Source organism: Sycon ciliatum, chromosome 13 (genome assembly GCF_964019385.1).
Source record: "Sycon ciliatum chromosome 13, ocSycCili1.1, whole genome shotgun sequence".
Taxonomy (NCBI): domain Eukaryota; kingdom Metazoa; phylum Porifera; class Calcarea; order Leucosolenida; family Sycettidae; genus Sycon; species Sycon ciliatum.
Window position 1 is genome coordinate 4,487,838 of NC_088655.1, and position 19,527 is coordinate 4,507,364.

At 46.9% G+C, this 19,527-nt stretch overlaps 1 protein-coding gene across 1 annotated transcript in view; it reads left to right on the forward strand.

Moving 5' to 3' along the window:
- Window positions 1–17,750, forward strand: part of LOC135829787 (neurogenic locus notch homolog protein 1-like) — a 92,572-nt gene extending 74,822 nt beyond the window's left edge. The window contains exons 16-17 of the mRNA XM_065342170.1: window positions 4,622–4,738; window positions 13,472–17,750. Coding sequence (XP_065198242.1) covers window positions 4,622–4,738; window positions 13,472–17,334 — 3,980 coding nt within the window. The 3' untranslated portion in view covers window positions 17,335–17,750. The remainder of the gene's footprint in view (window positions 1–4,621; window positions 4,739–13,471) is intronic.
- The last annotated feature ends 1,777 nt before the right edge of the window (window positions 17,751–19,527 follow it).

Sequence of the window (19,527 nt, forward strand, 5' to 3'; positions counted from 1 at the left end):
CCGTTTGTTTAGGCGCGTCTCCCGATCAGCCGATTCCGAGACAAATGCGGCCAGTGTTTTCAGGATTTCTACTACAGATACCTCAATGCCCGGCAACGACGCCATCAGCCTCAGCTCTTCATCACTCAGGGCAGTCGCGCGAGTGTTTGTTCTCGTGGTGGCCCCAGGCATGGCGGAGGTCACCAATTTCTACGAGCACTAAATTTTGCATGGGAACTCAATTTGTAGGTTTGTAACCTGACTTGCACCCCGTGGAAATGTTGTTCCCCACTGCAACAGCATGTACCTGTACACATGATGTTCCCGGTCTAATCAAAAGACTATCTACTACATCCTCCGTTAACAAAAACTTCGTGATGGATTTTGATGGATATGAAAACGCTTAGAACAGGTCAAGAACAGTTTGTATCGACTGCAAATCACTGGACGAATGTGACTCAGCCTATATACAGCGTCTTCACAAGATAAACTGTTGGCGAAATGATCAGAGAGTTCAGTTTGCGTCGCTTTCGCTCGACTCAGTTTTGACCCTGCGTCGCTGTCATCATCTGCTGCACGCGAGTCGGTCATCTCTCGAGTCGTTGGTCAGCTTGTTTCAGCCTTGCCTCGGCTTTTTTTATCACACTCCGCTAACCTTGATGTTGCCGTCGTTCAAGTAAGTTGGCTTTCAAGCTGAGTGATCCGCCGCGATGGCAATTACTCATTTCCACCAGGGAGTCGTAAAAATATGTTATGACTCCCTGGTTCATCTTCGCTCTCCAGAACTCCGCGAAACGAGGAGTAAAGGCACAGCCAAACTGATTACATTTTCTCTGATGGATACCCCTGGCAGCACTGACCGGCAGCGGCTAGCAAGTCCAGTCGCCTTTCTTCAGCCATGAAACTCGGATCGGACTGCAGACTTCTGAAAGAATGCATGGTCATCAGCATTCGAATCTTGGCTTTGCGCAGGTTGAACAAGAACTTGAGTTCAGAGTTATTTTCATTGAGCCGTGCGATCGGAGCAGCTCCTTGTTCACTCGCTCATTGTGTGGGCTCACTGTTCCGTTTCATCGCTCTCTATCCCTCTTCAACTTACTCAGTGCTAGAGTAGTGGAGAGGCGAAGCAGTGCAATATTCATTCGGAGAAGTGGTATTTCAGTTTCGCCCGCCATGACTGTCACCTATGTTTCCACAGCGCAACCATTGATTCCGATCGGCTTTTTGTGAAAGACCACTTTCCTTGAATCGTACCTCTTTCATGGCATGCCAGGGAAGGCCAAGAAAGTGATTGCGACTCATTTCACGGCAGCTTGTGCGCAAACCAGCCCCTCAAAAATTCATCATGAAGTTGTTGTTAACGGAGGAAGTAGCAAGAATGCTTTAGTGAGTCCGCCATATGCGCCAACCTGCTCTAGGCTGTGTCTGCTGTTAGCCACACTGTACCTGTTAGAGGAGAGTAGAGTTGTTACCTGGTAGAGGAGAGTAGAGTCGTTACCTGGTAGAGGAGAGTAGAGTCGTTACCTGGTAGAGGAGAGTAGAGTCGTTACCTATTAGAGGAGAGTAGAGTTGTTACCTGGTAGGGGAGAGTAGAGTCGTTACCTGGTAGAGGAGAGTAGAGTCGTCACCTGTCAGAGGAGAGTAGAGTCGTTACCTGGTAGACGAGAGTAGAGTCGTTACCTGTTAGAGGAGAGTAGGGTCGTTACCTGGTAGAGGAGAGTAGAGTCGTTACCTGGTAGAGGAGAGTAGAGTCGTTACCTGTGAGAGGAGAGTAAAGTTGTCACCTGGCAGAGGAGACTACGGTAGAGTCGTTACCTGGTAGAGGAGAGTAGAGTTGTTACCTGGTAGACGAGAGTAGAGTCGTTACCTGGTAGAGGAGAGTAGAGTCATTACCTGTTAGAGGAGAGTAGGGTCGTTACCTGGTAGAGGAGAGTAGAGTCGTTACCTGGTAGAGGAGAGTAGAGTCGTTACCTGGTAGAGGAGAGTAGAGTCATTACCTGTTAGAGGAGAGTAGGGTCGTTACCTGGTAGAGGAGAGTAGGGTCGTTACCTGGTAGAGGAGAGTAGAATCGTTACCTGTGAGAGGAGAGTAAAGTTGTCAGGGGAGAGTAGAGTCGTTACCTTTTAGTGGAGAGTAGAGTCGTTACCTGTTACAGGAGAGTAGAGTTGTTACCTGTGAGAGGAGAGTAAAGTTGTCACCTGTTAGAGGAGAGTAGAGTCGTTACCTGTTAGAGGAGAGTAGAGTTGTTACCTGGTAGAGGAGAGTAGAGTCGTTACCTGTTAGAGGAGAGTAGAGTCATTACCTGGTAGGGGAGAGTAGAGTCGTTACCTTTTAGTGGAGAGTAGAGTCGTTACCTGTTACAGGAGAGTAGAGTTGTTACCTGTGGAAGGAGAGTAAAGTTGTTACCTGTTAGAGGAGAGTAGAGTCTTTACCTGGTAGGGGAGAGTAGAGTTGTTACCTGGTAGAGAAGAGTAGGGTCGTTACCTGGTAGAGGAGAGTAGAGTCGTTACCTGGTAGAGGAGAGTAGAGTCGTTACCTGGTAGAGGAGAGTTGTTACCTGGTAGAGAAGAGTAGGGTCGTTACCTGGTAGAGGAGAGTAGAGTCGTTACCTGGTAGAGGAGAGTAGAGTCGTTACCTGTGAGAAGAGAGTAGAGTCGTTACCTGTTAGAGGAGAGTAGAGTCATTACCTGGTAGAGGAGAGTAGAGTTGTTACCTGGTAGAGGAGAGTAGAGTCGTTACCTGGTAGAGGAGAGGAGAGTCGTTACCTGGTAGAGGAGAGTAGAGTCGTTACCTGGTAGAGGAGAGTAGAGTCGTTACCTGGTAGAGGAGAGTAAAGTTGTTACCTGGTAGAGGAGAGTAGAGTTGTTACCTGGTAGAGGAGAGTAGAGTCGTTACCTGGTAGACGAGAGTAGAGTCGTTACCTGGTAGAGGAGAGTAGAGTCGTTACCTGGTAGAGGAGAGTAGAGTCGTTACCTGGTAGGGGAGAGTAGAGGCGTTACCTGGTAGAGGAGAGTAGAGTCGTTACCTATTAGAGGAGAGTAGAGTTGTTACCTGGTAGAGGAGAGTAGAGTCGTTACCTGGTAGAGGAGAGTCGTTACCTGGTAGAGAAGAGTAGAGTCGTTACCTGGTAGAGGAGAGTAGAGTCGTTACCTATTAGAGGAGAGTAGAGTTGTTACCTGGTAGAGGAGAGTAGAGTCGTTACCTGGTAGAGGAGAGTAGAGTCGTTACCTGGTAGAGGAGAGTAGAGTCGTTACCTGGTAGAGGAGAGTAGAGTCGTTACCTGGTAGAGGAGAGTAGAGTCGATGCACTGATACAGGTAGATATTAGAGGTAAGAGCATGCATGCTGTTATCACGATATGTACGTGATATGTTTTTTTATTCTCTATGGAGTTGTGCACAATTCCTTGACATTGCTGAACACCGCACCTCTACCAACTTCTAATAGGCCATTCACATGACGTGTAAACTCACTTTTATCGTACTGTCTCCAAGGATATTTACTCGGATACGATAAACTTGGACCCACTCGTGCAACTGATTTTTTATCTTGGCCGAGGCACTTTTTCTCGCGATTATCTTTGCACGCCAGGAAAAGTGTCGGTTGTTGAAAGTGTGTATTGCAAATGCAGTGCTTGAACAAAGTAAAATTCAAAATTTAACATTTCCCGGCATTTTCAAGGGTCACTATGGATACATTGACGGTTGCAAAGTTTGCCCAGCACCGTGTGAACTGGATCACGGTTTGCCAGTGTTATCTTGATCACACGCGTGCAAATGTTTGCACGTCGTGTGAATGGCCTATAACGGCCGCTACCACTTCCGACCTGGTAGAGACGGCATCTACTCTTTTGAGTAGAAAAGAAGGAAAGAATCATACCGAAAGAAGTAGTTTCCGCTAACTGAAACTAACACAATTTCTCAGGAGTAGTACCTTCTTGATGATATCAAAAGAGCGAACAAATAATTTTTGTTTTGCAGGTGAGTATGTAGATCACTCATCGTTTGGCCATGGTATGAGTACTTCTTGTCACAGAAAAGCAAGGACAATCAAGGCTTGTTTGCTGCTACTTCAAGTTCCATGCTCTCGCAATCCTCACCCAACAATTGCGAGAGCACGAAACTTGAAGTAGCAGCAAACAAGCCTTGATTGTCCTTGTTGTATTACGCTCTGCCTCCGCGGTGTTGAGCACTGTCAGCACACTGGGTACATCCTCGGTATATTCCTTGTGTTGGAAGCCACAACAAGGAAAGCAAAAGTTCAGGGAGCTCTTCATTGTAAAGGTTCATTTCGAATACTTTGAAGTATTCATCACCTCACGAATGTTTGTTCTGGGAAGCTAAACGAACGAATGTTCGAATATTCCGGATTTTCCTGTCAGCCCTAGTTTCCACTCAAACTTGCAGATCAAAAGCAAATGCTAAAGTTTTGCGTGCAGCTTTTGAATTTTACGGCCTCATGATGGAAGAATGCCAGGTCTCGTGGATCATGGTTCAGTAGTTATTCCGAGTCACCTTGATGAAGCGCACGTGAACTTGAATGTCCGTTGATCTAGATTGGATCAAGTGCATCTTGAAGACCAGACCCCCCCCCCCAGTGTTTGACACCCACTTATCGTTGTTTTTGTGTACTCTGATGTTCAGTGGATGATGATGAATGTGGGGAACAAATTGCCAACTGCCAACATGGTGAATGTGTCAACTTACATGGTTCCTTGAAGTGCGTGTGCGAGCCAGGTTATGCTGGAACGCTCTGCGACGGTAAGCAGCTTGTACACTTAGCAGCATACATGCGAGTGTGTGTGTATGTGTGTGTGTGTGTGTGTGTGTGTGTGTGCGCGCGCGCGTGCACGCTCGAAAAGGGTGCGTTTTCAGCTTGAAAGAGACCATTTTCTGCAATGATGATTTCCACATCGGTGCAAAATGGGTGGTATATGGCATGACGGTTCTTGCCATCCTGCTCTATGGCTCAGAAAATTGGAGGCTGAGACAGAGGGACGTACGGAAGCTCGAGTCATTTCACCTGCAATGTATAAGGTCAATGCTAAAGGTGGATCGAGAACGGGAGATCACCGATCAAATCTCTTCTCTCCAGGTTCGTCGCATGTGGGTGACCTTGAGCATGTCGTCGATAAGTTTCAGAGGCGCCGGCTCCGGTAGCTGAAACATGTTCCTCCGATGGAGAATCGATTTGGATGAAGAAGTGCCGGCTATCTCTCTCTCTCACTCTCTCTCTCTCTCTCTCTCTTTCCCTTTCTTTCTCTCTCTTTCTCTCTCTCTCTATCTATCTATCTATGTATGTATAAGGAGGAAAACTTCCTTCTGCCAGCGGTGAGGGCTCGACACAATAATGTGGAGCACTATTACACACAAAAGGCACAATGGAGTTTTACAGACTTGTCGCAACTCGGAGTTTCTTGCTCAATGCAATCATCAGGCGACTATTACATGCTCAGTGGGACTTAGCCAATATAAAGCATAGCCTAGCCAGAAAGTGCAGATTGCTATTGAATATAGAAATGGAAGGTGTGAATGTGTAGACAGCAGCCAGGGTGTGACGGTAATCCCTCAGAACTGTTAAGGTGTTATTGGTGATGCGGAGGGCTCTAGGCTCAACTACAGGAATGGCGTGTAACGTTTGAGCCGTCGAAATGCCAGGCTATGACAGTCACGCTGCAAAGAGCGCAGCTAGCCTTGCCCTCTCTCCTCTTTGGAGGCAACCCTGTGCCAGAGTCATCCACAATGAAGCTCTTGAGGGTGACTTTTGATCCGAAGCTGTCCTTCGCGGAGCACATCCGCGCAGTGTCTATACTTGGCAAACAGCGTTTGGGCCTCCTGCGGCAAGCTGCGCCCTATCTCTCCCGAGAAGGCCGCCTCACGACGTACAAGGGGTTTGTACGGCCCGTTTTGGAGTATGCTCCGCTCGTCTGGATGGGAGCTGCTCCCTCCCATCTTGCACGCCTATATAGCATCCAACGCTGTGCATTGCGCATCATTGGTCCTGGGACGGAGCTCCAGAGCCTCAGCCTATGGTGACAGGTTGCTGCATTGACATACTTGGTCCGTTTCATCCCAATTGTCGCTTATCTATCTCAACTAAGAGCAGGAGTTTTTTTACCGCTCTGTAAAATTTCCAATACGCATAGTGAAGAAGCATGAAACAGGATTCCTGTCCGCCACAAGAAAAAAAATTCAGCAATGGAATCTGATGAAGCAAGCCGAAGAAAGGAAGCAAGGTTACAAAAAATGTACAAAAGAAAACAGCGACGGAGCGCGTTCTTGCACTCACGCTTTAGTTTATCCAACTCTGGCTCTGTATTACTCGAGCTGATGTCACACCAGCTGATATTCACTGGTGTGTATAGCTGCTGGCGTAGAGTATCTCTTGCTTTCTCCGCTTGGCGTATGGCAGCGATGGGAAAGAAACAGTCGTGGCTGTTACTTTGGCACTTGGAGGAATGTGGGCAGCGTGACCCGTGTGTCACCACTGTGTGCTTCAACAATGTTTTTGAATCAGGCACACATCCCTCTCCAGACAGCTGTCATACTCTCTGCTGGATACGCTGACCATGACTCTTGTACTGCCGCTGCCAGGTCGGACAATGTCTTCTTTGCCACCGTCTCGCCATCAGTTTGCAGGCTTGCAAAGACTGCCAGGTCGTTGCAGTTCAAACGTTGCGACTGAGCTGGCTGGCCAGGCCGTGATTGTCACGCTCTCCAGGTCAGGATTTTGATTTCCCCTGCTACAGTTCCGGCCTTTGAGCTGCGCTTGGCTTTTCGCTGCAGCGAATGTGTGCATTCACTGCAGCGAAAAGTTCCCCACTTTCCCATCAAAATCGTAAGAATCACGATGCCACTGGTGCTAGTCGCAATGGTTTTCTTCTTTCTGGTCTCCTTTGATCTTGCCATCACAACCTCCCAAATGAATGTGAGTTGGATATTGAGATCGGACTGGGTTTTACCTGTCAAAAGGTGCGTGGGAGATAAGCGACAATTGCGATGAAACAGACCAAGTACACGTACAAACTGCATTTCATCACCGGTCCGACTCAATTGCTAGCAGTCCTCCCACCAAGGCTTGAGCCCCGTGACGCCACTCGCACTCGAAACGATCTCCGCATGGCCGCCGGCCACAGTTACCAGGTACGGAATCCCCTACCGTCTCAAGCACCAGACATCGTTCTCCGCAGCTTCCCACATTGTGCAATCCAGCTGTGGAATTCCCTGCCGCCAGCTTTTCTAGCCTCCGCCCCAACTCGCAAAAATCTTCAAAAGTTTAAGTGCAACGTCAATGAATACCTCCGCCGACAGGATTGGCGATGGTCCACGAACATTCTGCCTGTCGACCCACCTACATTCTAGTGCCCCGTCAACGACTCCCATTGCTACGAATGCGCTGCACACTAGCACTACCTGCTGTTTGCCCTTGCTTTCTTTCTATTTTTTTGCTGACCATTACAGCTCTATCTTTTGTTTTTGGTGCCTGTTTCTGGCCGTGACGCCGAGACCTCAGGTCGCCAGAGCCATCAATGCCCCACCATCACTGCTGCATCTCGGTGCAGCCCCTTCTCAGTAGTTGTCATGTTTGTCCTTGTCTCAGTACCATTGTCTTTCTGTATTATTTATGAGATGGGTATGTGAACATAGTAAAAATAAAAAAAACACTTTCTGCGCTAATACCCCGGCACTGTAATAGCTCCCTCACCTAAGCAGCCATCGTGGAAATATTTTCTGTGCTGAATCAAACACCAACCAGCTATCGCTAGGCTATGCTTTATATTGGCTAAGTCCCACTGAGCATGTAATAGTCGTCTGATGATTGCATTGAGCAAGAAACTCCGAGTTGCGACAAATCTGTAAAACTCCATTGTGCCATTTGTGTGTATCTATCTATCTCTCTCTCTATTTCTCTCTCCCTCTCTCTCTATCTATCCATCCATCCATCCGTCCATCAATCCATCCATCCATTCATTCATCCATCAATCCATCTATCCATCTATCTATTTTTTTTACGAGAAACCATGAACCTCCAGAACAGAATACTGCATGATAGAGGTGGTTGCAGACGCAACTGTGGTGGTGAAACTGGAGCATCTCCGCCGACCTGAGGTCTCGGCTTCAGCGACACTTCAGTGCACCAAAACCTAGGGAGGAGTAGGCACAGGGGGGGGGGGAGTACATTTATATAGAGGAAGGAAAACGGAAAGATGATACATATGATAGAGTAAAAAAAGAAAGAGAAGAAATTTTTCACTAGTTTGAGGGAAAGGCACAAACGGGAAAGCACAAACTGACTGTCACCACCAGGACTCGAACCAAGGACCCTCGCTTGTAGCTAGCGATGCTCTAACCACTGAGCTATGGTGTAGTCGTCATCCCAGCAGAGACTGTTCAACATTTTCTTCAGACTTCGTAAAGAAGAAATAAATAAAATTGAAAAAGAAATTAAAAAAAAAAAATTATTAAAAAATAATAATAATAATTTGTCTCTTTCCCTCAAATCAGTCAATATTTTATGACTTGGGGCTCCCCGCGTGCTAGTTTGTACGTGAAGTGTGTGGGTTACAGTGAGGGCTGCGTCCCACCCGCCTGTGTGGATTCACAGGAAGTGTGAGTTACGAAGTCTGAAGAAAATGTTGAACGGCCTCTGCTGGGATGACGACTACACCATAGCTCAGTGGTTAGAGCATCGCTGGCTACAAGCGAGAGTCCCTGGTTCGAGTCCTGGTGGTGACAGTCAATTTTTTCTTCAGACTTTTCCCGTTTGTCTCTTTCCCTCAAATCAGTCAATATTTTATGACTTGGGGCTCCCCGCGTGCTAGTTTGTACGTGAAGTGTGTGGGTTACAGTGAGGGCTGCGTCCCACCCGCCTGTGTGGATTTACAGGAAGTGTGAGTTACGAAGTCTGAAGAAAATGTTGAACGGCCTCTGCTGGGATGACGACTACACCATAGCTCAGTGGTTAGAGCATCGCTGGCTACAAGCGAGGGTCCCTGGTTCAAGTCTTGGTGGTGACAGTCAATTTTTTCTTCAGACTTTTCCCGTTTGTCTCTTTCCCTCAAATCAGTCAATATTATATGACTTGGGGCTCCCCGCGTGCTAGTTTGTACGTGAAGTGTGTGGGTTACAGTGAGGGCTGCGTCCCACCCGCCTGTGTGGATTCACTGGAAGTGTGAGTTACGAAGTCTGAAGAAAATGTTGAACGGCCTCTGCTGGGATGACGACTACACCATAGCTCAGTGGTTAGAGCATCGCTGGCTACAAGCGAGGGTCCCTGGTTCGAGTCCTGGCGGTGACAGTCAATTTTTTCTTCAGACTTTTCCCATTTGTCTCTTTCCCTCAAATCAGTCAATATTTTATGACTTGGGGCTCCCCGCGTGCTAGTTTGTACGTGAAGTGTGTGGGTTACAGTGAGGGCTGCGTCCCACCCGCCTGTGTGGATTCACAGGAAGTGTGAGTTACGAAGTCTGAAGAAAATGTTGAACGGCCTCTGCTGGGATGATGACTACACCATAGCTCAGTGGTTAGAGCATCGCTGGCTACAAGCGAGGGTCCCTGGTTCGAGTCCTGGTGGTGACAGTCAATTTTTTCTTCAGACTTTTCCCGTTTGTCTCTTTCCCTCAAATCAGTCAATATTTTATGACTTGGGGCTCCCCGCGTGCTAGTTTGTACGTGAAGTGTGTGGGTTACAGTGAGGGCTGCGTCCCACCCGCCTGTGTGGATTCACAGGAAATGTGAGTTACGAAGTCTGAAGAAAATGTTGAACGGCCTCTGCTGCGATGACGACTACACCACAGCTCAGTGGTTAGAGCATCGCTGGCTACAAGCGAGGGTCCCTGGTTCGAGTCCTGGCGGTGACAGTCAATTTTTTCTTCAGACTTTTCCCATTTGTCTCTTTCCCTCAAATCAGTCAATATTTTATGACTTGGGGCTCCCCGCGTGCTAGTTTGTACGTGAAGTGTGTGGGTTACAGTGAGGGCTGCGTCCCACCCGCCTGTGTGGATTCACGGGAAGTGTGAGTTACGAAGTCTGAAGAAAATGTTGAACGGCCTCTGCTGGGATGACGACTACACCATAGCTCAGTGGTTAGAGCATCGCTGGCTACAAGCGAGGGTCCCTGGTTATAGTCTTGGTGGTGACAGTCAATTTTTTCTTCAGACTTTTCCCGTTTGTCTCTTTCCCTCAAATCAGTCAATATTTTATGACTTGGGGCTCCCCGCGTGCTAGTTTGTACGTGAAGTGTGTGGGTTACAGTGAGGGCTGCGTCCCACCCGCCTGTGTGGATTCACTGGAAGTGTGAGTTACGAAGTCTGAAGAAAATGTTGAACGGCCTCTGCTGGGATGACGACTACACCATAGCTCAGTGGTTAGAGCATCGCTGGCTACAAGCGAGGGTCCCTGGTTCGAGTCCTGGTGGTGACAGTCAATTTTTTCTTCAGACTTTTCCCGTTTGTCTCTTTCCCTCAAATCAGTCAATATTTTATGACTTGGGGCTCCCCGCGTGCTAGTTTGTACGTGAAGTGTGTGGGTTACAGTGAGGGCTGCGTCCCACCCGCCTGTGTGGATTCACAGGAAATGTGAGTTACGAAGTCTGAAGAAAATGTTGAACGGCCTCTGCTGCGATGACGACTACACCATAGCTCAGTGGTTAGAGCATCGCTGGCTACAAGCGAGGGTCCCTGGTTCGAGTCCTGGTGGTGACAGTCAATTTTTTCTTCAGACTTTTCCCGTTTGTCTCTTTCCCTCAAATCAGTCAATATTTTATGACTTGGGGCTCCCCGAGTGCTAGTTTGTACGTGAAGTGTGTGGGTTACAGTGAGGGCTGCGTCCCACCCGCCTGTGTGGATTCACAGGAAGTGTGAGTTACGAAGTCTGAAGAAAATGTTGAACGGCCTCTGCTGGGATGACGACTACACCATAGCTCAGTGGTTAGAGCATCGCTGGCTACAAGCGAGGGTCCCTGGTTCGAGTCCTGGTGGTGACAGTCAATTTTTTCTTCAGACTTTTCCCGTTTGTCTCTTTCCCTCAAATCAGTCAATAATAATAATAATAATAATAAAGGGGGAGCCAGGGTGCAAGCGGAGAGGGTGTTCAGGGAGTGTTCAGGGGGCATCTGTCGCTGAGTGCCAGTCTCGACTGCGGAGAGACTTTTAGGCGCCTTCCTTGAATGCCTGCATTCCTCTATCTATCTATCTATCTATCTATCTATCTATCTATCTATCTATCTTTCTCATTTTCTCTCTCTCTCATTCCCTCCCTCCCTCTCTCTCTCTTTCTCTTCTCTCTCTCTCTCTCTCTCTCTCTCTCTCTCTCTCTCTCTCTCTCTCTCTCTCTCTCTCTCTCTCTCTCTCTCTCTCTATTTCTCTCTCTCTATTTCTCTCTCTCTATTTCTATGTCTCTATCTCTCTCTCTCTCTCTCTCTCTCTCTCTCTCTCTCTCTCTCTCTCTCTCTCTCTCTCTCTCTTCTCTCTCTCTCTCTCTCTCTCTCTCTCTCCTTCTCTCTATATTTCTCTCTCTCTATTTTTCTCTCTCTCCCTCTCTCTCTTTCTCTCTCTCTTTCTCTCTCTCTCTCTTTCTCACTCTCTCTCTCAACAAAAACACTGATCGGAAGGTCCACTTTTCTGAGGTACTGAATTTGGGGCTCCGTTTATTGAGGTGCGGTGAAATTTATTCTGTTTATCTTATTATTTCTTTTCTATAATTTCCCCATATGAGTTCCTATCAGTTGCTGTGAACACCTTGAGTGGAGAGCGCTTGCTCGAGCGTTGAACCGGGTTCTTTATCTACCATACCCAGTTCGCAAGGCTGGGCCGGGTTGTGAGCAGGCTTTCATTTCATCTTTTCTTATTATTTCTGCTTTTCATCTCATTACAAAAATTCTGCGCATTTTTTCTCCATCTGCGCATAAAATCTAGACTGACAACCTGCTTGTTAAATCATGCACCTGCTTTCAGGCGTAAAAGCCCTGTTGTAGAGGTCTCTGTCCTCATTTGTTAAACTTACCTGTCTTTATAAATGTAACTTTCTCTCTCTCTCTCTCTCTCTTTCTCTCTCTCCCTCTCTCTCTCTTATTCTCTCTCCCTCTCACTCATTTCCCCTTTATTCTTTTGTTCTCTCTGTCATATTATATACTACCCAAGCTTGATTTTTCACTCCTTCCGCACTCATCTTCCACTATGTCCATAAACATTAATCATCTTACCCATCATTTTTACTTTAATTTTCTGCATGCTCTGTGTCCATACTCCATACAAGTCATGCTCCACGAATTGGGATTCAATCATTTTTATCTGCTTTCATAATTATAACCTTCCGCATGATTTTAATCATTTTATACATACATTTTCATTTACTCTTCATCATTTTGTCGGAAGTAGGTCTCCGGACGTGGTGAGAAGGCAGAAATGCCTGTTCACTTGGTGAAGGAAAAACAAAAAATCACAACCAAACAAACGCTTCTAATGCCTTCCGATTGTCACTTATTTTTTCGAGAAGCTGAAGGATTGGTTAGGACCTTCCACTGAAAGAAAAATCAGAAGAAGAAATGTCAAGAAAGAAACAAAGGAGACGCGTTGCCCTCGGTGACATCCTCTCCGGTTTACGAAGCAAAATCGAAAAATGCGGAAAACCCGCTGATAAGCCCTGGGGTTAAAAAGGCTCGGGGTCCAGGGTAGGGCTAGTTCAGCTCCGGGCGAGCCTCACCATGTAAACACGCGCTCTAAAATGCCTGGGTGACACATGAAGGTGGGCTTATCATAAGTCTGGGGTTGAATAAGGCCAGGCTTATTTTTTTTCTCCTGGAAACGGCCTCTTAGACGAAGACACACACACAGACACATATACTGAGATAGAGAGAGTCGGATGAAATGGTTTCACGGAGAAAATTCACCTGATGTGCTAGTACTAACCGTAGAAACGCACTTATAATATAGGAGCATGCGCCTGTATTCGGATATAAGCGAAGGAGTGGAAGGATGTTTGTTTGCGGTTAGTGTGACACACATACCTCGTACTTGAAAACTATGTCGTATCGAAGGTGGCGGTGTTGCCCACCCGGCTCTGAATGAAAGACGACGGAGTTTGTCATCTGCATCTTCAGCAACATTGCCAGATGAATCGCCTTCACGTAGCTACATTGCATTCCTTTGGGGCTCCCTGCATCTCTGTGTCTCTGTCTGTGTCCCTGTGTCCCTGTGTCTCTATGTCCCTGTGTCTCCATGTCCCTGTGTCTCTGTGTCCCTGTGTCCCTATGTCTCTATGTCCCTGTGTCTCTATGTCCCTGTGTCCCTGTGTCCCTGTGTCTCTGTGTCCCTGTGTCCCTGTGTCTCTATGTCCCCATGTCTCTATGTCCCTGTGTCCCTGTGTCCCCATGTCTCTGTGTCCCTGTGTCCCTGTTTCCCTGTGTCTCTGGGTGTCTGTGTCTCTGTGTCTCTGTCCGTGTCTCTTTCTATTTCTCTGTCTCTGTCTCTGTCTCTATCTCTATCTTTATCACAGGTTTCCATCCAGACAATATTAATGAATGCACGGAGGGGTCACCGTGTAAAAATGCCGGGAACTGTACTGATACACCAGCCAGCTATAGGTGTGCATGCTCTGCCGGCTGGACGGGTCACGACTGTGAGACGGATATCAATGAATGTCTCGATACGCCTTGCTTAAATAATGGCACCTGCTTCGACTTACCTGGAGCTCACTACTGCAACTGTGTCAACGGCTGGACGGGTCACGGCTGTGAGACGGATATCAATGAATGTCTCAATACGCCTTGCATAAATAATGGCACCTGCGTCGACTTACCTGGAGCTCATTACTGCAACTGTGTCAACGGCTGGACGGGTCACGACTGTGAGACGAATATCAATGAATGTCTAAATACGCCTTGCTTAAATAATGGCACCTGCTTCGACTTACCTGGAGCTCACTACTGCAACTGTGTCAACGGCTGGACGGGTCACGACTGTGAGAAGAATATCAATGAATGTCTCGATACGCCTTGCAAAAATAATGGCACCTGCGTCGACTTACCTGGAGCTCACTACTGCAACTGTGTCAACGGCTGGACTGGTCACTTGTGTGAAGACAATGTGAACGAGTGTGACGCTAACATATGCAGAAATGGCAGCACTTGTTCAGACTCACAGGGCTCATTTAGTTGCCGCTGTGCCCCCGGGTTTACAGGAGATGTTTGCCAACATGATATCAATGAATGTTCCAATCAAATGTGCAAGAACTCTGCAGAGTGCCATAATAACTTGGGTAGCTACACTTGCACGTGTACAGCTGGCTGGACAGGACATAACTGTGATGAGGATGTCAAAGAGTGTAAGGCACAGCCCTGCTTGAATGGTGGCACTTGTAAGGAACTTGGAGGCGGCTTTGAATGTAGCTGTGTGCCTGGCTGGATAGGTGATCTTTGCAATGTTGAAGCAGATGAATGCAAGGATAAGCCATGCCAGAATGCAGGAGTTTGTACTAACAGCCCTGTCGGTAGTTACAAGTGCACATGTTCGGCAGGTTGGACAAGCCGACATTGTGATGAAAACATTGATGAATGCCTGAATAATGTGTGTGCTAATGGGGCAACTTGTCACAACACTGCTGGAAGCTACTCTTGTAGCTGTCTGAATGGCTGGGAGGGCTATAACTGCACGGTTAACATAGACGAATGTGCCAATGCTGAGAAGTACAAACAACTTCTTTGCCAAGAAAATGCATCATGTGTTGATACAGCTGGCAGCTACTCGTGCACATGTCCACCTGGACAAACAGGTGCTGACTGCAGAACCGACATGGATGAATGTAGTAACCCTGACATCTGCTATAATAGAGGTGCATGTACAAATGTATTGGGTTCATACAGGTGCACATGTGACCCAGGATGGCAAGGTGGTCGTTGTGCTGCTGACCACGATGAATGTAAGGATACGCCCTGTCACAATAGGGGAACATGTACAAACATTGTCGGCAGTTTTCAATGTACGTGTGGACCGGGTTGGACTGGACAACTCTGCAACATTGACAAAGACCAGTGTCTTGAAGCAGGCCTCTGCCAAAATGCAGGGACGTGTTTGGATTTGCTCGGAACTTACAGATGTGACTGTGCATCCGGATGGACTGGTCAGCACTGCGAGAGCGAAGTCCAAAAGTGCTTGCTAAACCTCTGTAAAAATGATGGAACATGCCAGGAAAAACCTGGAAGCTACTCTTGTGCTTGCCAAGATGGATGGCAAGGCTCACATTGTCAGGACAACGTGAATGAGTGTTCTAATGCTAAGTTATGTCAGAATGGTGGTACCTGCCAAGATACTAGTGGCAGCTATTTCTGTCAATGCTCACCTGGATGGACCGGTCAGAGTTGTACTAGTACTATCCAGGAATGCTCAAGCACGAAAAATCCTTGTGCTAATGATGGAATTTGCTTTGATATTGATGGTAGCTACACCTGTAAATGTCCTCATCCCTGGGCTGGTGACAGCTGTGAGTACTACATAAATGAATGTTTCAGGGACTGGGAGCAGCCACGATGTAGAAATGGCGGATTCTGCCATGCCATGGGACGTAGTGCCACGTGCGTGTGCAAACCAGGCTGGACCGGTCCTAACTGTACAGTGGACATAGATGAATGCAGCACTGCACCATGCCAAAAGGATGGGCAGTGTACTAATCTTATTGGTGGCTATAGGTGCGACTGTGCCAGTGGGTGGGAAGGCCAAAACTGTGAAGAAGACCAAAATGAATGCTTACGTTCACCCTGCCAGAATGACGGGACTTGCCAGGACACCGCAGGAAATTTTAGTTGTTCTTGTCTTGCTGGGTGGACAGGTGACACATGCACACAAAATACAGATGAATGTGTCAGCAAACCCTGTGAGAATGATGGTGTCTGTACTGACACTGTTGGGTCTTACTTCTGTGTTTGTGCCACTGGGTGGACGGGGTCTAAGTGTGCCACAAACATTAATGAATGTCGCCACACAACTGCATGCAAGAATGGTGGTAACTGCACAGACACAGATGGAGGTTTCACTTGCAAGTGTGCTCCAGGCTGGACAGGAGACTGCGAAGTGGACGTCAATGAATGTGCTGGTAAGACACCATGTCAGAATGGTGGCACTTGCTTTAATATACCTGGCAACTATACATGCACCTGTGCACACGGCTGGACAGGAGACAACTGTGACTCTGATATTGACGAATGCTTGACAAGGCCATGTAAAAATGAAGCTACGTGCAAGAACACTGATGGTGGTTTTTCCTGTGATTGTGGCAATGGATGGTCTGGAAAGCGGTGCCAGTTCAACGTAAATGAATGCTTACACAGCCCATGTGGAACGAGAGGTATTTGTTTAGATTCTCCTGGATCATTTTCTTGCGACTGTTTCGACGGTTGGTCGGGTGATTTATGTGACATGGACATCAATGAATGTACCCGTAAGCCATGTTCAAACTTGGCCGAATGCTTGAACACCGATGGTAGCTTTGTATGCAAGTGTTCCACTGGCTATTTGGGAGAATTCTGCAAAGACAACCTAAATGAGTGTTCCACCAGTCCATGCAAATACGGTGGTACTTGTATCGATACAATTGGCAGTTACTACTGCCGATGTCCCATTGGATGGACGGGCATCAACTGTACTGATAACATCAATGAATGTTTAAAAAACCCATGTCTGAACTTGGTAAAGTGCAAGGACACCGATGTAAGTTTCACCTGTGACTGCCCTGAAGGATGGGCAGGCCTTCGCTGTGATATCAATGTCAATGAATGCCTCTCTACACCCTGTGATCATGGGAGATGTCGTGATAGCGTTGGAAATTACACTTGTGTATGTGAATCCGGTTGGACGGGTCGTTTGTGTAATGTTGATATCAATGAATGCGTTTCAGCACCATGTTACAATGGAGCTACATGCCAGAACAATAATGGAAGTTACACGTGCAACTGTGCACCAGGTTGGGCTGGCACTATCTGTACTCTGAATGTTAATGAATGTGCTACAAAGAGTAGCAGCAGCAGCAGCAGCAAGAAATGTCTGAATGGTGGGACTTGTGAGGATACCTATGGTAGCTTCAGATGTCAATGTTTGCCAGGATGGACGGGCTCATCATGCCAGACAGACATCAATGAATGTCAAGTTAGCAGTCCCTGTGTGCATGATGGTGTATGTAAGGATACAGACGGTAGCTATGAGTGTGGCTGTGCCGCTGAGTGGGGTGGACACCGCTGTGAGATCAATGTCAACGAATGCTTGCAGGCTCCTTGCCAGAATTCCGGAATCTGCCACGATGTGTTTGGAGACTACTTCTGCGTGTGTGCATCAGGTTGGACTGGTCGCCGATGCGACAGCAAAAATTAAAAACTGCTTTCGCCAACTTTATGTCAGGTTGTGTTCTGGAAATGTTTGCTTCTACAGTTCTCTATTTACACTAATATACTACGCTACTACTTTTGTATTTCTTTTTTTTGAAAGAGAGACCTCTTGTACGGACAAAACTCAAAAACAATCATGTACACGTGGATGTCAAAACTAAAAACTACGTACTGTTGCCTAGGGTTGAGTCTTCCTAGCCTGTTGGAGAGACTTGGTGTGCTGACAATGCCATCCACATTCTCACGTCTTACGTTTTACCTTTTATGTGAAATTTTCATATCAATGCTTTTGTAGACTCTTTACTCCCGACGCCTGCCCACTCGCACATCTGCACATCTGTTCATCTGCATCTTAGCAATGATCATTTTGCTCTCCTTTTGGTCTGTCGTTATGATTGGTGCATGGGCTTGCTAGAATATTGATGAGTTTCTTGTGCTGTGTGTTGGATGGAGGGGGGGGGGGGGGGGGATGTCAGCATTTCGCTTTTGTCAAATTTGTGTTCAGTGGGTCAAGGGCAGTATGCTCAGCAAAATTTATTTGGCTTCCCACACTTGTTCTCATTTACTATTAAAGTAAAAAAATTAATTATCTTGTCAGTTCTCGACGGCCGCTAACAGCCGGTAAACCCTAGCGGCAGATGCAGCGCCTAACGGTGTGGTAAGCGGATAAGTCACACAATCACTGAACCCCCGGGGGGGGGGGGGGGGTTAAGCCTAGTTCACATTCGACGGAACGCAGATGGTACGGAACGTAAGGGCCTGTCGGGAAGGCTTCACCACCTCAATGTTTCCTCTTTCCAATATCGATCAGTATTTTTGTTCCTTGTATTCATTTTCCACTGTTACTGTATTAAGCCGGCTGTTTGCTTGCAGTCCCTCTTTCCCATCTGTACGTCTACCCGAACTACTCGCGGCTCAACAACTCATAACATGAGTATCAATCGCTATAGATATATGTCTGGCTTTCAGTCCTTTTCAAGTAAATCGGCTCTTGTTTGGAATTATTTACCAGATGCCCTGAAGTCCTGCACTACTATCGCAGATTTCCTGAACTCTTAATCATTGTGATTTGCTTTCAAGCAATGTGCATAATCAGTAAATTGCTGTTGCTGTTTTTGTTTTGTTTTTTGGTTTCCCGTTCTCGGGGCCTTCTATTCAGTACTCTTTGTAGTTGAACTTCTGTACTGTTGAGCTATCCGAATTCAAATAAACACTAAGAAATAAAATAATAATAAAAAGGCTGGGGTGAGCTGTAAATTCTTGTACGATTCGTACAACACAACATGCTGCAGTCGTTGCGTCGTTCAACAGCGAAAGGCGCCAGTCATAAGGCACGGTCATTTCTTCAATTTCAATTATTTCTCCTTCAATGAAACGGAATCAAATACACAATACCATTTTTTATGAACACCAAAAAAGTAGCTTCGAAAGGTGTGCCATTCAAATAATAGCTTTAGTAAATGATAAAACAATTTGTCTGTCACGCTCCTGAACTATACCTAAATAGTGACATCAGACCTTATCTTGCTAAAATTCAACTCAAGTCCTGTTAGCCATTCTACGAGTTGTCATGGGAAGCGCAGTGTTCGAAATGTTAAAAATTTCCAAGTACGAATCGGGAGTAGTCGTCGCACGACGCCGTCTCCTGTTCACACTCAAAATGCAGCTGTTTTGTCCGCTTGCGTCCCCGTCTACGCCCGTCTACTGTACGAAAAGTTGGATCGATCCAACTCTTCCCATCGCTTCCCGATCCGTACGGCAGTACGGTTGAGTTCCCGTTCCTGGTGTTCACATTGGACACCGTCAGACTGTCCCATCGCTTCCCGTCTATCCTTACGTCGATCCTTACGTCACGCCCCGTCGAATGTGAACTAGGTTTAATGTGCCCTTAGCACTATGTAATTATTATTTGTTTGGAATCGGAACTATTATTTAACCCTTTATGCACGGTGTGTTCGCGAATCGATCATATAATGATCGATTCAGTCAACACCGACTTCAGGTAGGCGATCATGGTCCAAATGACGCCATTTAATAGAAAAAGGCCCAAACCTGCCTTGCCAGTTATGTGGACTCACGGGGGTCGCCATGGCAAATAATAAAAATTGTCATTCCAAATTACACGTGCCTTTTCCTGATTTCTTCTCCAGTATATGTTGTATTGCATTTTAGTGGTAGA